The following is a 21,322-nucleotide window of genomic DNA, read 5'->3' on the forward strand; positions in this document are numbered from 1 at the left end:
ACCACTAGTGTGACTTCTGGTGCTGTACGGTTTTGCTGATGGATTTGTAGTCTGGTTGATATGTGGTGAGGTTAAGCTTCATGCAGTTATTGAGACTTCCATCTGTTAAATGTGATCTTAGGTTGGTCTTAATGTTCTTTAGATGTGAGAAACACTGTTCACATGCATACATAGAGCCAAACATTGTCAGTACAGCAATACTCACACGCTGCAGTGTGTGGTATGTGACAGGAAGGGCGTTCCAAGTTTTGACAATCAGCTGATCCGCGGGTTGAAGATTTTTCATTTCTCCCCACTTGTGATTGCTCGCCAACTCTGCTTGCTGTCGTGCAAGTCTTTCCAAATCTTCAGTGACTTGAACTTATTCACCCATATGTCTGAGGCCTTCAGATCAGCAGCTTGAAGCTCAAAATCTCTGATGGAGACACTGGGGATTTAATTCAGGTCAGCACTGTCTACTGCACACTCTTGTGGATGGGTTATGAACTTAAAAGACGAGTGCGCTCACGAAATTCTCCAAAGTGCTCTTTGAATGACTGCAGGAGATGTGAAGCCCGCTAGCTGCTGAAGATCAAGATGTTGAGCAGGGTCACTTGTTGTGCATGCATCTCTCCCAGTTTTTCAAAGTGTAGTAAACGACCTGTTTCAATGTCAGTGATGAAGAGTTCTAGCTTATTTTCAAATGCAAACACTGCTTGTTGAAGGGATAAGACTGTTTCCAACACCTTGCATTTTTACACTGAGCTGGTTCAGATGTTGAGTTATGTCTACAAGATAGTAGAACTTCAGGAGCCACTCAGTGTTGGCTAACTCAGGATGCTCGACATTTTTCATTTCAAGAAAAGTCCGGATTTCACTCAGACAAGCTGCGAAATGGTTGAGCACCTTCCCTCTTGACAACCAACGCACATTGCTGTGCAGAAGCAGACCAGGATAATTATTCACAACTTCTTCCAGCAGTGTTTCAAACTGGCGATCATTTAAAGCTCTGGTAACAATAAAATTGACCACCTCAGTGACCAGCGACATCACCTTTCCAAGCTGCTCGCCACACATCTGAGCACAAAGCGCCTCCTGATGTAGAATGCAGTGAAAACTTAGGATGGGTCTCTTTTCATGTTCACGAAGAAGTGCTACAAATCCTCTGTTTTTCTCCACCATGCATGGAGCACCATCAGTACACACTGAAATAAGTTTATCCATCGGTAGATTTTTTTCGTTAGCAAGTTCAGTGAAAGACTTGAATAAATCCTTCCTTCTCATTGTCCCTTTCAAAGGCAAAACAGTAAGACTTTCCTCACCTAGTGTATCACCAACAACATACCTTGCAATCACGCTGAACTGGGATAAATGGCTTATGTCTGTTGACTCATCCACAGCGAGAGAAAAGAATAGTGCTACATTTATGTCCTTCAGTTGTGTTTCCTCAAATTGATTTGCCATCATTATCGTACGATTGTGAACAATTTTTGCCGACAGAGGCGTGCTTTTTATTTCTTTGATTATTATAGTCTTTATCTGAAAAGTCATCAAAAAGTTCATTGGCAACATCAGGCATGAATGTTTTGGCATACTCCCCGTCTATGAATGGCTTTCCGTTGCTCACAATTGCTAAAGTAGCAGCAAAGCTAGCCGAATTCCAGTCACCTTGTTGGGTCCAAACACAGAATTGCTGCTGACTAGCTTGCACTCTGCACAGTAGCTCTTCACATGCTTTCTTCCTGCTGTCCCCTGCAGGATATTTCGATGCAAATGTAGTATGGCGTAGGTCAAAGTGTCGCTTTATATTTGACTGTTTCATTGATGACATTTTTTTCATTGCATATTAGACACACTGCAGAACCTGCTCTCTCCACAAAGGCAAATTCCTCTGTCCATTTCTGCTGAAAAGTATGATACTTGTCATCCTTTAATACTCCTCTTCTTCTTTTAGCCACCTTCTTCAATAAAAGGGTTTCTGCAGTTAGTTAGCTGACTACTTTATTAAAAGGAAAGAAAGTTCAGTTCAGTTTAATTAGAAAATTTGAAGTTAAATACCAGCAAGGGCCTGTCCCCTTCTCCAGCTATGAAAGAAAAACATCCAATTCAAGCTATTTTATTAATCAAAAAACAATACTTAATGTGGCACTATAGTACTGATATAACTGCACACAAACATATAAAACTCCTTACACTAAGAAAATTGCTGAAAACAAAGAAAGAAAAATTCAGGGAAGAATACTTTTTCTTCTCCCTCTCTCAAGTCAGGCAACAGGAGAAGAAAAAGCTGCCAGCCTGCTGGTTAAGTCATTTGGCCACATAAATTAAGTAGGAGATCAGGAGATTACAGAAAATAACATGACTTATGTGCAGGCATTAGTAAGTAGTGGGAGAGGAGGGTACCTTTTCATGGAAAACTGGCCAGGACACATCACACACATTTCCTGGTACAGGTGTTTATCAGTGCTGCCTACTCAATCATTCTGTATCAAATGAAACAACTACTAGGGAGAAATGCTTCTCACTAATGAAGCATATGTAAAGATGTAATCTGACTATAGTTCCCCTTTAAGAGCAGGTAGAAAAGTTAAAAAAAATAACAATCCCACAAATAAGGAGTGCAGACCCCATGAATAGAGGTAACAAACAAGGCAGTGTCCTCACTGAAAAATCAATAAAGCAGCAGAATAGGTAAAACAAGTGAGACAGTTCCAGGGATGGATTGTAAATGTATAAATACACTGAGATAAAGCCATGTAAATCAGAGGTAAAGGGGTAACAAACAAGGTGATGTCCTCACTGAAAAATAAATATAGCAGCAGAATAGGTAAAAAAAAGTGAGAAGGATTGTAAATGTATATATGCACTGAGATAAAGCCATGTAAATCAGAGGCAGAGGGGTAGAGAATGTAGACAAAAGTGATCAATCACTATACAGAACCCCAAAATGTCAGTAACAGGTGTGGAAAGAGTAAAAGGAGGGCAGAAGGAGGAACACACAGCACACCTACCAAACCGAACTAAAAACCAGGATTCATTTTGTGCGGCAGTATCAATGAGGGAGCCTTCTATCTTAGAAGATAGTCACGGTACCGAAAAGGTACGTGACGCGTGACGTCATGACGTTGACATATCACGTGATGCACGATGTCATGCATAAACTGTTAGTTACTGTGCAGCGGTTCGCCTGTCAGTGCGCCCTCCTGTAACAGCGCCTGAAAAAAAAATTGACTTTATGGCTCCTGAAGAAAGAGCCATATGTTGCCAACCCCTGGTCTAGGATTTTAATGGACTGCAATCTTAATATGAGTTAGCATTGTGATATGGCCAGCAAAAAAGATAATGCAAACTAAAACTGCATTAAAAGAGACATAACTTCTAAGAATAAGGAAGTTAGAGTCTCTCTGTACTTTGCTCTTATTCAACTGTATTTTGAAGTATTTTGTTCTGTTTTGGGCACCATGATTTAAGAAAGACATTGATAAGCTGCATAATATCAAGAGAAGGGCAACCAGTTTCTGTCATATGACCATTGGTTGAAGAAGCTTGGCATGTTTAAATGAAGAAGACTTAGGGCCAGGTAGAGGGTAGGGTGGGATAGGATACAATAGCTTTTTTCAAGTTTTTGATGGCTGCCTTGTGGAAGAGTGATTCTGCTTCTATTTCACCCCAGAGGACAGAGCTAGGAGTAATAGGTAGAAGAAATGACAGAGGTAAATTTAAGCTTGATATTAGGGAAAACTTCCTGTCAGTCAACAAGTATTTATTACCTACTTAATTCTGTGTCACATACTATCTGGAGATATAAAGAAAAGTGAAAATCATCCCTAACTTCAAGATTATATTCTAATGAAGGAAACAAAATGTATATATTTTGGTATATGTTCTGCCAAAGCAAGCAAGACAACATGTATATAAATAGGTACTTTATATTAGACAAATACAGAATAGATATGAGGACCTTAGAGGGGAAGTGCTAGCAGTTGAAGGGACCAAGGAAAAGCCTTCTGCTTAAAGCAGTACTTGAGTTTTGAAGGAAACCAAGGATTATAGGTAGTAGTGGTGAGGAGGGAGAACATTCTGGCCGTACAGAGACATAGGTGGCAGATAGAGCAGGGCCATATGTATAGGCCAGTATGGATTGTGTGGAGTTTAGTAATGAGAGGAAGGTAATATGTGGATTGTGAAGAACTTTACATGCCAAACAGAAGTTTATATGACCCTAGAAGTAATAGGGAATCACTGAAGTTTAATGAGTAGGGAATGACACAGACAAAGCTTTGAGGAAAAGGCTTTGACAAGTACCTGAAGGACGAATTGGATAGGAAGACCAATTAGGGAGCTATTGTAGTAATCCAAGATAGAGGTGATAGGGGCTTGAATTAGGGCAGTGATGGGAACCTTTTAGAGACCAAGCCCAGCCCCACCCCATTGAGTGCTGTACCTGCCCCGCCCCATGCCCCTGGCTCCTCCCCTTACCCCAGATAGGGGAGGGAGGAGGGAGAAGGCACTCCCATTAGGCTGCTGGGCTGAGGTGGCATGGTAAAGAGGGGGAAGGAAGCAGCTCTGCCCCAGTCCCTCTGCCTCTAGTAGTGAATTTGGGGAGGATGTGGCCACATGCCCACAGAGAGTGCTCTGTATGCTCTCTTTGGCACCTGTGCCATAGGTTCACCATCACTGAACTAGGATAAGTACTATGGAAAGAGATATGTATGAGGGATATTATGGAGAGAGAAACATCTAGGTGGTACAGTATATATTGTGTTGGACCTGGAGTTAGGAAGACCTGAGTTCAAATCTAGCCTCAGACACTGACTTACTAACCCTGAATAAGTTTTTTAACTTCTCTATGCCTCAGTCTCTTCATTTGTGAATTGGGGATAATAATTGTACATACCTTCCAGGATTGTTGTGAAGATCGAATGAAATAATAATTGTAAAAGGGCTTAGCACAGTACTTGGCACATAGTAAACACTATAGAAATGTTAGCAATCATCATTATTATGTATGGGGAGAGAAAGGACAGTAAAGAATCAAAGATAATACTGAAGTTGTGTTTGAGTTCAAATTGATCCTAGTTTATGAATAAATTGTATTCCAGAAGTTTATTTGTAAGTCATTTGTTTACAAATTAGAGTGCATTTTCCTTTAGAAAAGATATAAGTGGTGGGTCAGTTCATTAAGAACTATCTGTAATTCTTTACATTTATGGATGAATACTAGAAAATATCATTTCAGTATTGATAAATAAAGTGAAATTTAATAAAAAGTGTTCTATGTTAAATGCTGATACTTGAGGAAAAGCAGGCTTATAATCAATATGTGGAGATTTTGGGCTTTTGTAAAGAGCTTTAGGGTGTTGACACTGGTTCTTCGTTTAATTTCATTTCCAAACTTAGCATTCCATTTCCTTGAAAATGGGCATACTCATACATAACCCTTTGTGGAAATATAGCCTGGCAACTGCTCCTATAGGTAATATAGTCACAGCTACTAAGAACCCAGAAAAGAAAGTTTTTGCCACCAAGATCCTAGGCAATATCAAAAAGTTCAACATCAAAAATTGATTATATAAGGGCAGCTAGGCCTAGAACTGGGAGGTGCTAGGTTCAAATCTGGCCTCAGACATGGCCTAGCTGTGTGTAAATGCCACTTAATCCTAGTTGCCCAGCCCTTACCATTTTTCTGTCTTGGAACCAATACTTGGTATTAATTTTAAGACAGAAGGTAAAGGTTTTAAAAACGTGTGGGGGGGGGTGGGGATGGGGGTGGGGAGATCAATGGAAATGACCGTAAAGAAGAGGCATTACCTGTTTTGCATCTGTGCCCTAAGACCATGGCACCTCTTCATCTTATTTGTAACAAATTTGCCATATATTTTATCTCCTATTTTAGAATGGGAATTCCTTGAGAAAAGGACCTGTCTTAGCTTTTAAAGTTTTTTTTAATTTATCCTGTCTTATCTTTCAATTTATATCTCTAGTGCTTACTAAATGTTTTTGTTTTTTTCTCATTCCTTCAAGCTCATGGATCAAAAATCATTTTCTTCTTAGAAATCTCAGCATTTGGCTTCCCCTGAAGTTCTTCTTTCAGATCACCAGTAACTTAACTGTGAAATCTAGTGACTTTTCCCCCTCAGTGCTTAGCACAGTCTGGCACATAGTAGATGCTTAATAAATGTTGATTGGATTGGGTTTTTTCCTTTCTCTAAATTTTATTGATTCCTTTTTGTCTTGATAGATAGATAGGCCTTTTTGCAGTCCTCATTCTCCTTGACCTCTGCAGAGTATGATGCGTACCTCCTCTTCTTTCTGGATGTTCTCTCTTCCTTTAGCTTCAGAGACATCTCACTCTCTTGGCTTTCTTCTTACTTCTTTACTCCTTCTCTTTCTTCTTTGCTGGAAGTCCTACATTTCTGTTTGGTAAGATTTCACCATTTTTTATCCTTTTCTTTAACCTCTTTCCTAGTCCAGGGAATAGTAATTAGATCAACACTACTATTCCAAGAAAGGTTGTATCAGCCATTTGATAGATGATTACACTCATCATCCCTTCAATTTCCCTAACCAAAAACACCCCTACCTGGCCACTACTCCATTATATGTTTTGTTTTAGCACAATAAAATGTCATTCCCATGAGGTATTGCTTTTTATAGTGTCCCTATTGCCTAGCACAGTGTCTGGCATATTTAATTTTATGCTTTTTAATTTATTCATTTACTGGCTTGTTTTCTTGGCTCCTTGAAGTGGGTATACTCCCAAAGTTCTGACTTTGTCAGTTTTCTGTCCTTTATTTCCTCCTTTACAATTTTATTCGATCCCACATTTAAAAAAGGGAGAAGGAAAGGAATAAGCATTAAGTGTCTGCTATGTGTCATGTACTGTGCCAGGTGCTTTTACAAATTCTATATCATTTAAAAAAATTTTTTATTCTCAGTTATCACCTATGTGCAGATGAATTCTACATGATCTGTAGCCAGCTGTTCTACAAGTGCCTCAAATTCAATATGTCCAAAACCTATTCTTCTTCCTTACTTTATTTGTTGTTAATGGCACTACCATTTACCCTGATAACATGTTGTTATCCAATCTGTTAGCAAGTTTTGTTCTTACTCAGTTAGTTAGCAAGTTTTGCCAATTCTCTTTCCACAATACTTTTTGGTTTCTTCCTCTTTCTTCTCTTTGCAAACCACTCTAGAACAGTCACTCATTACTTGAGTTGCCTTACCTTCATTCAAGAATCTCTACAGGGGGCAGCTGGATAGATTGAGAAACAGGTCTAGAAATGGGAGGTCCTAGGTTCATATCTGGCCTTCCTAGCTATGTGACCCTGTGGCAAATCACTTAACCCCCATTGCCTAGCCATTACCACTTTTCTGCCCAAGAATCAATACATAGAATTGATTCTAAGACGGAAGGTTAGGGTTATTAAAAAAAAAAAAAAGAATCAGTACAATCTGGTGATCTCTTTTTTTGCTTTAGGTGTCTTCTCCCTCTCTTTGCTTCCCCCACCTTCTTTTCTTCCTTCTCTTCTTCCCTTCTCCCCTTCTTCCTTCTTTCCTCACTCTTTCCTTTGCCCTTTCCTTCTTTCCTTCCTCCCATTCCTCAGTAAAAAACAGCTTAATATTAGTGCAAACTGCATTCCACCCTGAGGACAGACAGCAAACAGCATTGATGTTGTTTACATTCCTTTCATTATCTCTGTGTCCTATATGTGTCCTATGCTTTCCACATTCTATAAGCCTACAGGCATTTAGCACTTACTATGTGTCAGGCATTGGGCCAGGTCCTAGGGATTAACTTTTTTTCTTAAATGGATCCCTTTTCTCAAGGAGCTTATTACATTCTGTCAAAATATGCTTGCTTCCTAATACTGCCATATCTTTTTCTCCCTTCTCAGGCTTACGTTAGACTTACTTGATTCTCTACTTCATTCCTCTCCCCTCCTATCACATGACATTTTGCTTATACCTCTTATGCATTTGTGGATTATTTTGCATTATAGTTATTTGTGTATCATTCCCATGAGACAGTGCAAGCAGTGGCAGCTAGTTTATCTAAACTTTGTATGTTGCCCTAGAGTTGCTTAAATATTTTAATTTGATTTTTAAAATATTTATAGATAAATGAAAAGGAGAAAGGAAAGAAACTATTTTTAGTCAAGTTGAATTCCAGAGGCAAAAGAGGAAAAATGATAAAATTAGATGTCTATAAAAGATATTGATTGTAAGAGAGGAAATTTAACTGAATATGAGTAGTGAAAAACACAAAAAAGTAGAGAAATACCAAAAGAACACTGTATTTGAGGGCTTCGTTCAAATCTCACTTCTTCCATTTAATACCTCTGTGACCACTTAGCTTCTCTGGGCTTGATTGTTCTTATCTGTTAAGTGAGAAGATTGGGATAGATGGCCCTTATGACCTTTGTAACTCCAATTCTACCTTTCTCTGAACATGATCATTTCCTCCTCCAAAAGAAATGTGGTAGTAAAAAGATCTTAAGTTATAAGGGTTCCCTCTACTGGTCATGAAATGGGACATCAACCCCTAGGACATTTTCTTTACTGTCTAGAGGTGCTTGGAATTAGGGAAAGGAAACAAGGTGTAGCTAGCCATTCATATATGAAAGTCATTCCATAACTTGAGTGAATTTAGTTCTAGGAGCAGTCATTATAGTCTGCAACCTTTTTTAATTAGTTGCAAAACTTTCTAGAAAAGATTACACAGATATATAAACTGTAAAAAACAGGTCAGTGATTTATGATGCAGAGTCCTATCATTTTGCTGCAGTGGAATTGTCAGTGTATCTAACTCTTGTACTAGCATACCAGAATAAAGAAGTGTAACTTTTGTATCCATATTATTTTTTATCTTGCATCCATAGAAAATTCAATTTTTATTGATGCCTTTTGTTTTTATACCACCTTTCCCCCACACACACACCACATCCCAGCTCTCCTTTGTAACAAAAAAGAAAAGGAATCCAGAGAAAAAAGGCAGTTCATCAAAACCCAACCAACAGGTGTCTTATATCTGATAGCATATGCAATATTTTACACCAATACTTTCATATATTTTCCTTTCTTTTTTTCTAAACCCTTTTAGGGCAAGGCATTTGGAGTTAAGTGATTTACTCAGGGTCACACAGCTAGGAAGTACCAGATTTGAAGTAGGACCTCCAGTCTCCAGACCTGGCTCTCTGTCTACTGAGCCACCTAGCTGCCCTTCTCATATTTTCAGTGAAGTGATGAGGAGGTGCATTTTATCAACCCTTCTTTGGGACCAAGGTTGGGTCGTTATAATTCTGTATTATTCAGTTTTGTATATATATATATAGTAGTTATGTGCATATTGTTTCCACAGTTCTGCTTACTTTATTATGAATTAGCTAATTTCTCTTTCTTATGGTTCTCTGAATTCATCATTGATAATTTCTTTAGCCACAATAATGTTTAGCTAAACTCATGTGCCACAATTTTTCCCACTCCCCAGTCAGTGGTTTTCTATTTTCTTTCTACTTATTTACTACTACCAAACTACTGCTATTAATATTTTTGTACATATGGGATTTTTATTCTTTTCTGGGGTCAAAGAATATTGACATTTTAGATAGTTTTAAAATCTAATTTCCAAATACACTTGATTTTATAGTAGTTCTTGTTCTGTAATTCTGTGTATGGATATGTATTTCTATGTGAGATTTCATTGAAGAACTCCAGATATAGAAACTCTTTTCATTGCAGCAAATTGGCAATTGAACTGTAATGAAAAGACTTAGCTGCTGGCAAGTCAAGTGACTTGCTCAAGATCCCACTGACAGTAAATGTCAGAGATCTAAAAACATAAAGAATCTTTGAGGTCATCTAATCTAAGCCCATCATTTTACACCAGGTCTTCCTGACTCCTAAATAGTCTGTCCCTTGCTCCATACTACTTCTCACCTATGAAATTTCATAAGTAGTTAGAATGATAGCATCTTTATAAGTTGTTTTATGATTCATGGTTTTTTATTTTAATGAGAACTGATATAAATGGAAACAACTTGATTTTTATCTGCTTTTTTATATTTTCAGGATGTTTCTACCGAAGAAAACAAATTCCATTTCATTAATCTGAATTCTTATTACAAGTTCAAATTTAACACTCTGAAATAATCATAAATATAAATTCATACATTTAGGTTAAAATGTTTCCCATACATGATGGTATAAATACCGTAAATGTGTTTGGGGAAGGACTATTGGTGATATCTAGGTAAATGTAGGCTTAAAGTATTGTGACTACCCAAAAAGGCAACTGTCATCTGCATAGTATAAATTTATATAGTTAGAGCATCCCCCTCTTATCTGGAAACAGTGAGAAAGCTCAACTTTTGTATATGGTTACCTAAAGTATATATTTTTAAAATTTCTGCTGCTACCAGAGAAGTACAGCAAAAAAGGAAATAATAGTACTATAGTAGCCTTTATTGGACAATCTACATTGAGATCTAAGTGTTTAGTTATAGGCATTACACTTTTAAGAGAAAAATCACCAAATAAGGGAAAGAGCAACAGGAATGGTACTGGGATTAAAAAACATGTCATATAAAGGGTAACTAAATAAACTGAGAACTTTAAGCCAGGAGAAGACAAAGATCTTTTCTTATAGAAACTTTCTTTTGTAACTTAAAAGTATATAAATAGTTTTGAGGTTTTATCAAGTATTTTTTCTTATTAAACACTGTTTTGTGCAGTATATTCTTTAAAAAAATTTTAAACCTGAGTATAGAACAGTCTGATTTTACAGTACAACTTGGAATAGGGTGAAGTGGGATTAAAATCACATAGAAACACTTAATTTATAGCTGAAGCAGGAGGGATAGAACATTAGATTGAAGCTTTCTATAAATATTTAAGAAATACAAAATATAGAGCAATTACTAAATATGAGGAATGTCTTATCATTTGTAAAACCAACTTGAGATTCAATCAAAAAAGACAATGGATTTCTCAAGTGATGGCTTTAGCATCTAATAGAAGTTGTTCTTTTTAGAGCAATGGTGTCAAACTTAAATGGAAATGGAATTCATAAATCCCTACTTAAGGATCCCTGAAGACGACTTTTTAACTTAGTTTTTAAAATGCAGTGTTATCTTTGTCTTACTGTATTTTTATTTATTTTGTTAAATATTTCCCAAATTACATTTTAATCTGGTTTTGTCTGTCATGTTTGACAGTAGTTCTAGATTATAACAACTGGTATGGATTATAGTTGGTGTTAATGTTTTTTTTGTTTTGTTTTGTTTTGTTTTTTATAAAACCCTACCTTCTGTCTTGGAGTCAATATTGACTCCAAGAGTGATAAGGGCTAGCAATGGTGGTTAAGTGATTTGCCCAGAGTCACACAGCTGGGAAGTGTCTGAGGCCAGATTTGAACCTAGGACCTCCCATCTCTAGGACTGGCTCTCAATCCACTGAGCTACCCAGCTGCCCCTGTTCATGTTTTTTCAAAAGGACCTTTTTTTTAAAGCTAATGTAGATTCTTGAGTGGCAACTTATTTAAGAATTTAATCAAAATCAAAAAAAATTTTGGCCAACATACATTGAGGTTTGCTGGTTTTAGTTAATAACTTAAATTTACCATTCTGAAGGTTTCTTATTAGTTTCTGGAGAAAAGTAGTATTTCCTTTTAACTACTAAGTCTTATATTATTTGATATTGATATATGTGCCTCCTTACAAAAGGCATCCCAAAAGTTTTACTGGGGCTTTAAGCTATTAAAGTTTAAACCTGCCCTAAGACATTTGGGATACCATTTAAGTCTATAAATTGCAAAATACTCTTTGGTTTGTATTGATAGAGTTTTTTCACTAGAAGTTTGCTCTAACAATAAAATCAAAGGTCCAGTTCAAATATCTTTTAAACAAATCTGGAAATAATATTTAATTCTTTTAGACCCAATCTATAAAATTCTTCTCTACTTTAGTGGATTGCAGACTGTTGAGATAACTTGTCTTGCTTTCTGTTACTGATATAGATGGCACATTCTAAGAAGAGTATAACAGATAAGCTTATATTTTATAAAACATTATAAACTTTCATAATATTTCTCTCCACAGTGTGTAAGATAGGTAGCATAAATATTAGCTCAATTTCATAGATAGGGAAACTGAGTTTAATGACTTAATCATTGTCAACCAGCTCCCAAGTCATGAAGCTAGGTAAATCTAGGTTTCTTTAGCTCTAGTCCAGTGTGCTTTAGCATATTCTGTTTGAATTACTTATAATATTATAATGTTTCATGTCACTTTGTTTTGCAGAGGTGTTCTGGTGAGATTAGAAGGATGTAGCCACCCAGTAGTTATGAAAGGTTTATGTGCTGAATGTGGTCAAGACTTAACACAGTAAGTATAATTGTAGATATAAATAAAATTTGTTTGAAAATAAGCTCATTACCAAATAGTAAGGGATAGGGAAGCAACTTGTATACTTGGAAGGATATTATAATAGATATAAAATATAAATACAAGGAATATTTTGGAGGGATAGAAGCTTAACTATTAGGATATCAGGAAGTTTTTTGAAGTTTGTAAAATGTACATCTCATTTGGTCCTACTGATTATACTACTTGGCAATATCCTAATGAGACCAAAGACAGACTAACAAGTTATAGATAAAATTTCTGTTGTATATGTATTTAACAAAATACTTTTAGAAGCATATTTTGTGATAGAAATAGTGAACAGGAAGTTGGTTCCCATTGACTAGAAAATGACTGAACAATTTGTGATGTGTGGCTTTAATAGAATATTAGTATGTCATCTAGAAATAATAAATATGAAGAATTCAGAGAAAGATTAAGAGAAAAAAGAAAATAAGCTGGTTAAGTGGATATGAAGAGAATATACTTGAGTACTCTCATAAGTGTAGTAACAAAAATAAATGAACCTTACTTTTGGTCTATGTAGCATTAAGATTTATCTAATGCTGACTATAAATGTAAGAATTTTTTCTGTTTAATTATATTAAAAATGCCTTTCACATTTTTTATTGTTTGTTTGAAGGCCCATTAATCTAATTAAGAAAGCAAACTGTTATATGACCTTAAAGTTTCTCTGAAAGTGAACATGATGATAGATAGATATAAAAAGCTTTGAACTGTGCCTGCCAAAAGCCTGAGAGGGATACAGCATATGTTGTATTGGCACTTATTTGTCTATCTGTCTTAGAGTCAGGACCGAATCAAAATTAAAAAAAAAAATAACTACAAAATAAATTAAACATAAATAAGAATTTAATGCATATTTAAATGTATATGATTAATACTACTCCCAACCGGTTTTCCTAGTAAGTTAGAAAAAGATTTTTGATCTTATACCTGTGTTTAGAAAATTCCTAATCCCTCACCCTCATAAGGGATATACATTTCACCCAGAATTTAGGGAGTAAAGAGAGGGTAGTTTATTTTTCTTACATCTATTTTGCTTAGAGCACTGGACTAGATATTATGCGATGTAATCATTTCTTGAAGTGGAAACAAAAAATTTTTGGATTGAGGTTGGAAAAATGTTAACCTCTTTCCCCATTTCCCAACACTAAAATTTTCCTAGAGAATTTGTAACATTGTAGAAGGAATAACGCTTGTTTAGATATGATTGGTACCTATAAAAGGGAGAAGAGAACACCAAAACATAGAGCATTCATTGCATCTTATGATCAAGGCATTATTTGAAGGGAATGAATGTAGAGAATATCTAGGAAAATCACCACCTGTAGCTTTTCCTCAGTGTTGATTTCTGTGTTCTGGGCAATCTAGTTTTCCCCTGACCTTACATGCTTATAGACTAGTGCTGAGATGTGTTAGAATTTGTAGGAGTACCAAAGGAGAAGTTCAACAACTTCTGATGAAAATTTAGATGGAAATATGTATGTAATGATATGCATTGATTATAGGTTCATAGATTTAGAGCTGTGATAAAACACTTTGAATTCCTTTTAATACTGCTAATATGAAAATGAGGTAAGCAAAGCAGTTTATTTTCAGACCATTATGATCCCTTGATCATAAAAAAAAAACCTGAGAATAAACAAATACTTTGTTTCTAATAAAATGTTAGGTTTGTTCCTTTGAATTCTGTCACAATGAAATTTCTTTCTGATAAATGGACTTAATCCTGGCCTACTCGTTTTCTAGTGAAATGAAAATTTTAGATAACTTTTTAAAAAGTATAAGAATTTTAAAGATGTGTTTTCTCACCACATAAAATTATACCTACCCTTATGTTTTATTAGGAAACATACAGGATGCAGTAGATTTACGTAATTACTAACTAGACAATAATGGATTCTTGTTTATAATATTTGTTGTTGTTGTTTATTCGTTTCAGTAGTGTCCGACTCTTCACAACCCCATTTGGGGTTTTCTTGGCAAAGATACTGGAGTGGTTTGCCATTTTCCTTCTCCAGCTTATTTTACAGATGAGGAACTGAGGCAAACAGGGTTAAGTGACTTGCCCAGGGTCACATAGCTAGTAAGTGTCTGAGGCCTGATTTGAACTCAAGAAGTTGAGTCTTCTTGACACCAGGCCAGGCATTTTATCTACTGTGCTACCTAGCTGCCCTGAATTATAATATGCTTTTAAGTAACTTGAGATAAGAGGAATAATTATTAAAATCAAATTGCTCATTCTACTTTATAAATAAAACCAAAATGGTTAATATGGTTGAATTCTTTTTTTGTAACTACTCTAGTTGAGTTCTCATTTAAGAGTTGATTTTATATTTTAAGGTTTAATTATTATAACTTAGTTTTCTTTTTTTCTTTCTTTTTCAAAAATCCTTACCTTCCATCTTAGAATCAATACTACATATTGTTTCCAAGACAGAAGAGGGGTTGCGGGTTAGGTAATGGGGATTAAGTGACTTGCACCCAAGTCGTGTAGCTAGGATGTATCTGAGGTCAGCCTGTCTATAGTCCTGGTTCTTTCTCCACTGTGAGCCACCTAGCTGTCCCTATAACTTAGTTTTCATTTAGTTGACTGGTTATTTGTTAAACTTTTATTTTCTGACCTTTAGTCCACTTTAGTAGTTATGTATTTAAAATAATTCTTAAAATATGATACGCAAAAGTAAATTCTAAAACATGATGGTAACTTTTTTATCATGTGTAATTTGCAGCTTTTTTGCATGTAGCTCAGTAGTGTGCTTTATTGAAACTGGATTTTTTTTCCTTTTATTTATAAACAAAGGTTACAGAGTAAGAATGGAAAACAGCAAGTGCCATTATCCACAGCAACTGTCTCCATGGTGCACAGTGTGCCAGAACTGATGGTTAGCTCTGAGGTAAGTTAGTCACTTGGGGCAAGATGGAAGATTTTGGAGGATTTTTTTTTTTTAAGGAAAAAAAGGGGAGTGAATGTGTTGCATGTAAGCTGGCTTAGTTGGGCCTAGAGGTGGGGAAGGGGCTTATATAAAATCACCTTTCTTTTATTTAAAGTTTTTGCACATAATGTTAACTGTAAATCTTTTATTTTTTCCAACCAATTTAATCATACAAAGCTGGCTGGAGGAGTAAATTCTGCTTTCCCATCTTTTTTTTTCCCCAAGAGCACTCTGTACTTGAATGACAGAATTATACTGACATAATAATAAATGGTTATATCAAGTTAATTATTGTAGGGATTTAAAAAAAAATTCTGCTCTGTATTGAGTGGGAAACAGTACATAATATTATTTCCACATTTGAGTTTGTTTTCGTGTCAAAATAACTATTTCCTCTCCCTTCTTATTTTGTTTAATTTAAGATCCACTATTGGTTCAACTATAATTCACAAATAGAACCTGCTTTAGATATTTAAATGTCAAAGAATGGTGATTTCTTTTAGTTAATGTTTCTGATTTATGGAAAGTTACACAGTGCCATTTTGGGATTGTCTCAGAAGAATTTTACTAATTCTGAAATGGAGCATTCTTGCTTAACCACTTTATGTAACTATATTTAATTCTGTCTTGTAGCCATCTTCCAGCATTGTCTACCATTTTCCTTAATAGGAGGGCAACTCCTTTATAGCAATTGTTTTTGTGCAAGAAATAAATATTAAGGTCTATATATATTTTGTACTCAACCATATTTAAAAGTATTAGTAAATGCATTTTTTATTAGAAGGGTTGTCTTAAAGTATATGCACTTGCTCCAAGTTAGTTTTAATAGGAAGGCAGTTGTGGAATTTTTTTTTTTAACGTATTCTCTTTTTTTAAAGTATCAGTCAGCTTTCTGCTGTTATGTTAAGTGTTGATTCTCTACTTAATCTGAAACCTCTTAGTTTGTGACTTATTTTGTTATTGTTCTGTTTGTGTTTTAGCAAGCTGAGCAGTTAGGGAGAGAAGACCAGCAGCGGCTACACCGAAACAGAAAGCTAGTTCTCATGGTCGATTTGGACCAAACATTAATTCATACAACGGAGCAACACTGTCAACAAATGTCAAACAAAGTAAATTATGTGATACATGTAACAAATAATTCAGTAATTGTAATTTGTTTTATTGAAATCTTTGCTATTTCTTGGTGAGAATGTGAGTTTTATATTTTATCATTCTGTGTTTCCATTTTTTCCTTTATCCCATTTGCAAAACTAATTAGATCCTTTAAATGGTATAAATACTTTAAAGGCAAGAATCATGTCTGGTCGGGTTACTGTGGATATGTACAGAACCCATACACTTTCATGGGATAGACTTATATTGAATTAACACTGCATTTTTAATTCAATAACTTGACTGTTGGTACTAAAGATAAGACAGTTCCTCTTGCATTAAAGTTTATCAATTAACACTTTTTTTTTTCATTTCTACCATGTAAAATGTATTCTAGGTATAAATTTAGTATCTTAAGGAGCTTATAGTCTAGTTTAAGAAAAGATAAGATTCATTTAAGAATAACATAGCATAATAACAATAAATGAAACAAAGATTTAGAGGAAAAAGAAGTCATTGTGAGCTATCTTATTCAAGGAGAGATTGATAGATGTAATATTTGATCTGGGCCTTAAAGGAGAGTAAGATTAAGATAGGTTAGAGCAGAGATGTCAAACACCTAATGCCAAATGTGACCACAATATTTCCAAATGCAGCTTAAACCAGATTAAAATGCAATTGGTAAATATTTAACAAAATAAGTAAAAATATACTAAAACACAGATAGTATTACATTTTAGTACTAAGTCAATTAGTCACTTGCAGGGGTACTTCTGTACACACTGATAGCCCCCATTTCTATTTGAGTTTGACACCACTGAGTTTAAGAAATTCATTCTAGTCATGAGAAAGGTATGAAGAAGGTAGAGATGTCCAGTAACTAGTTTAAAGGACCATAAATATACTTATCTTGCTGAATCTGCTTTAGCAAAGGAGTAAAGTGAGTCCTGGAAAGGTAGGTAGTTTAGTGCCAGAGATTAAAGGTCAAGCCTAATGGCCACTAATGGGAGCAGTGGCTAGAAATAGTAGAAGTAGATTTTGTCTTGGGTTAGAGAAGAGTTTCCTAGTAATGGTTTTCTGAGTGGAATTATATAATGCTGTTGGTAGTGGGTCCTCCCTCACTAGAAGTCTTCAAATGAATTAACACTTTTGGGGAACATTGTAGGAAAGCTATAAAGTGGTATCTATGGCCAGTGCTGAGATTGTTATTATGAATTTGAAGTTTATCCTTTATCATTGACATTTTTAAGTGACTTTAACCTGGGGAGGGATGTGTGAAAATGTGTGTTTGAGGGAAAGAAGCATGTTCTTAATTTGTAGTTGCTTAATTCATTCTGCAGAAATAATCAGTTATGTTTGCTATGTCATGGAAGTTTTTCTTTTTTTTTTTTTAATTAAAGCATTGAAGATGGTTGTAACATTTAAAGACCTGTGTTTTAATTTGAGACAAATTTAAGAATAAGGAAGTACAAGAATATTCATGAAGTTAATATTGACCATAATTCTGAATAGCGTTTCCCAGGAAAAAAATGATGTCTCTAATTAAATGATCAACAATGAAACTATTTGCCATCATTAGGTAGCAGTAGTTTTATACATATACTATATATGTGTCAAAAATTAGCATGATTACATTTTTAAGGGTTTTAAAAAGTTTTTTAGGGGGTAAAAAATTCTAGATATAGGAAAGGTTTCTTGATATCACTCTGTTAAGTCTATATAGACTTCATAGACCTAGTCTGTAATCACTTAAGTTGGTCTGGGCTGAATTTTGCCCAGTTTCAGATATAATGAACAAATTAATGTTGTAAGCAGAATTAATATGTAAGCAGAATTCTCCTTAACTTTGGAAAATTATTAATATAGTAATAATTTACACAAAAGCAATAATGATAATGCTAGTCACAGATAAAGTTTAAAAACCTATTAAAGCTGGCCTAGTAAGATCTTTTTCCAGATGCTTTACATTTTTAAAAAAGTTAAAGCTGTATTTCTTTAAAAAATAATTTACAAATCAAACTTCAGTAAGTTAAACTTTCTCAGTAGAGTTTACTGGACATAGTTGTGTTCTTGGAACTTTTCATCCAAAAGGAAAAAAGAACTTTATATTTATGTGCAGCTAGTACAACTGCCAGTTATTTTGTTTTTCAGTAACTTAGTAGTTACATTTTTTGCTTTTTATTCAAATATTGGATGAACCAAGTCTTCCATTTTGAAATAACTACCATATGAAAAAAGCTACTACATTTATATAAAACTTTTCAGGAAACTCGTATATCTGAAGAAAAAGGGGAGAGCTCAAAAGTAGAACAGATTATTTATGAGATGCACACTTGACAGATATTTTGGTATGATGCCTGTTTACTATTTGCAATGGTTATTTTAAAAGACTCTTAAAAAAGAAAAACCTTTCCCTTCTGTCTTGCAATTGATAACAGTATAGGTTCAAAGACTGAATAGTGATGAGGACTAGAAAATGGAGGTTAAGCGACTTGCCCAGGGTCACATAGCTAGAAAATATCTAAGACCAGATTTGAACTCAGAATCTCCTGTTTCTAGGCCTGCTTCTCTATGCATTGACCACCTAGCTGCCCCTATAAAGACTTTTTACTATATCATGGGCAACTAGTAAATAATAATGGACACTGTAATCAATAATTTAGAAATTCTAACATTATATTCACTTAAGAACAATAAGCACAACTTAAGAACAATAGAATCAGGGGCAGCTGGGTGCCTCAGTAGATTGAGAACCAGCCCTAGAGATGAGAAGTCCTGGGTTCAAATGTGACCTCAGACACTTCCTAGCTGTGTGTCCTGGCTGTGGGCAAGTCACTTAACCATTACCTTGCTCTTACCATTCTTCTGCCTTGGAACCAATATACAATATTAATTCTAAGATGAAAGGTAAGGTTTTAAAAAACAGCAACAACAGCAAAAAAAAGAACAAATAGGATCCAACTCAAGCTACAAGGTATCATCCTTAACAATAACTGACAAGAAAATTTAATGATAAGAAGTTATTACTCTCATTCCTTAAAGTGATTTGTTCTTTCATCAGTTTTTCTTATTTCTTCCTAGGGTATATTTCATTTTCAGTTAGGGAGAGGTGAACCTATGCTGCATACTCGTTTACGTCCTCATTGCAAGGAATTTCTAGAAAAGATTGCCAAACTATATGAACTGCATGTTTTCACCTTTGGTAGCCGGCTTTATGCACACACCATCGCAGGTAAGCAGTATGATTAAGAAACCGTAATATATTTTGCTTAATTTGATGTAATTGGATGATTATTTTTATAACTAGGATGTGGACCCTAGGAATTAAGTCTAGGAGGGACTTAAATGTTTAGTGCAGCCATCTCATTAAAATATTAGGAAACTGAGGCCTAGGGAGGAAAGACTCACCCAATGTCAAAGGATCAGAGCTGAGATTTGAACTTGGTCTTTGACATTTTTCTTTACATCAGGGTATCTCTTGATTTATTATTATTTTTCAAATACTGCTGAAAAAATTCTCTGAATGCCATAAGGATCAAGCCAGTTGATCAAAATTAAGGCATTTTTTACCTTTCTTGAGCTATGTTCTTCTAATCCTGGTGATAAATAACCAGAGGGGCTAAGGAGGCTACAGATCCCTTACTCTCTTATATTATATGTTATTTTTAGTTACAGCACTCCATTTCCAGTTATATCCAAGGTGTTCCAAAAGTCTTTGTATATATAGTATTAAACTTAAAGGTGAAGACTACATGAAGACTTTTGGGACAACCTATGTAAGATAAGGATCAGTCTCCAGATGAAATAGCTATTTTGTTGGTTAACACAGTTACCACTCACTGTATTTTGTCCTAAATAACTAAATTCCTGGTCATTTTGGACTTTCAGGTCATAATTTCTAGTTTGTTTATAATAGTCTTGGCAGGATAGAAACTTTGAATGTACAAATACGTTTGCCCATTTTCTTTAATTGGAAATACTTTTAGAACTACACTGAGGGACATTTTGGCAGAGTATTTTCCCCCTCTATCAAGCACTTCAATATTACTTTCTCTGTAAAATAAGCCTGTTTTAGTTGATACCTAGCAGGCTCTACTGGGTTCATCAGTGTGAATACTAAATATTTTATAGTCTCTTGTGATTGATTAGGCAAGTGTAACTCTATGGGACCTGTAAAATAAATGTTACTTTAGCAGTAGCAATGCTGGACACTTGATGGCAGTGTTGATCATAGAAGTGATTTATAAGAAAATAATTTTTATTTTAGTTCATTGTATGGATTGAGGTCAAAGTTAAAGAACATTTATCTATTCCAGAAAGATTATTAAATATATCTTATTTTTAAAGTCTCAAGAAAGGGACTATCCACCGCTCTTAATGTACGCTTTTCCTTGTCTAGCCTACAATACTATTCTTTTCTGATCAAGGCAAAAGATTAAAATTATTGTTCATTATAGAACTCTAAATAGAGCTTGGATTTAGAATTTGGTAATAGTTTTTCCTGCTGAATGATTTAAACTTTAACTTTTGTGGGCTATCTTTTAGTTTTTAAGAAAGACTCAATTTAAAAGTTATTTGCATAAAAAATGGAAATATCTTTACTTTTAGATAATTTCAAGCCTCTTTATGATTGTTTATTTTAGTCCACATTTTTGTCTTTTCTTAAAGCCTTTGTAGGCTGAAATTTAGCTTAACCATGAGATTTTGAGATTCATTTCCAGCCTAGACCCTAGAAATCACCTGGCTTCTGGGGCTGTCCAGTTATGAGTATTCAAATCTAGCATGACTTCAAAATCAACAGGCTAAAATTCAGTAGCTTTCCTGGGGTTGGGGTATCAGGGAGACTACTTGACACATTCATCTCTTAGAAGAAGTCACGAACATTCC

The 21,322-nt window shown here is 35.0% G+C and overlaps 1 protein-coding gene across 1 annotated transcript in view; it reads left to right on the top strand.

The window, feature by feature from the left end:
* The first annotated feature begins 12,309 nt into the window (after window positions 1–12,309).
* Window positions 12,310–21,322, top strand: part of CTDP1 (CTD phosphatase subunit 1) — a 123,218-nt gene continuing 114,205 nt past the window's right edge. The window contains exons 1-4 of the mRNA XM_044667250.1: window positions 12,310–12,365; window positions 15,211–15,304; window positions 16,324–16,452; window positions 19,517–19,667. Coding sequence (XP_044523185.1) covers window positions 12,325–12,365; window positions 15,211–15,304; window positions 16,324–16,452; window positions 19,517–19,667 — 415 coding nt within the window. The 5' untranslated portion in view covers window positions 12,310–12,324. The remainder of the gene's footprint in view (window positions 12,366–15,210; window positions 15,305–16,323; window positions 16,453–19,516; window positions 19,668–21,322) is intronic.

Source organism: Gracilinanus agilis, chromosome 1 (genome assembly GCF_016433145.1).
Source record: "Gracilinanus agilis isolate LMUSP501 chromosome 1, AgileGrace, whole genome shotgun sequence".
NCBI lineage: Eukaryota > Metazoa > Chordata > Mammalia > Didelphimorphia > Didelphidae > Gracilinanus > Gracilinanus agilis.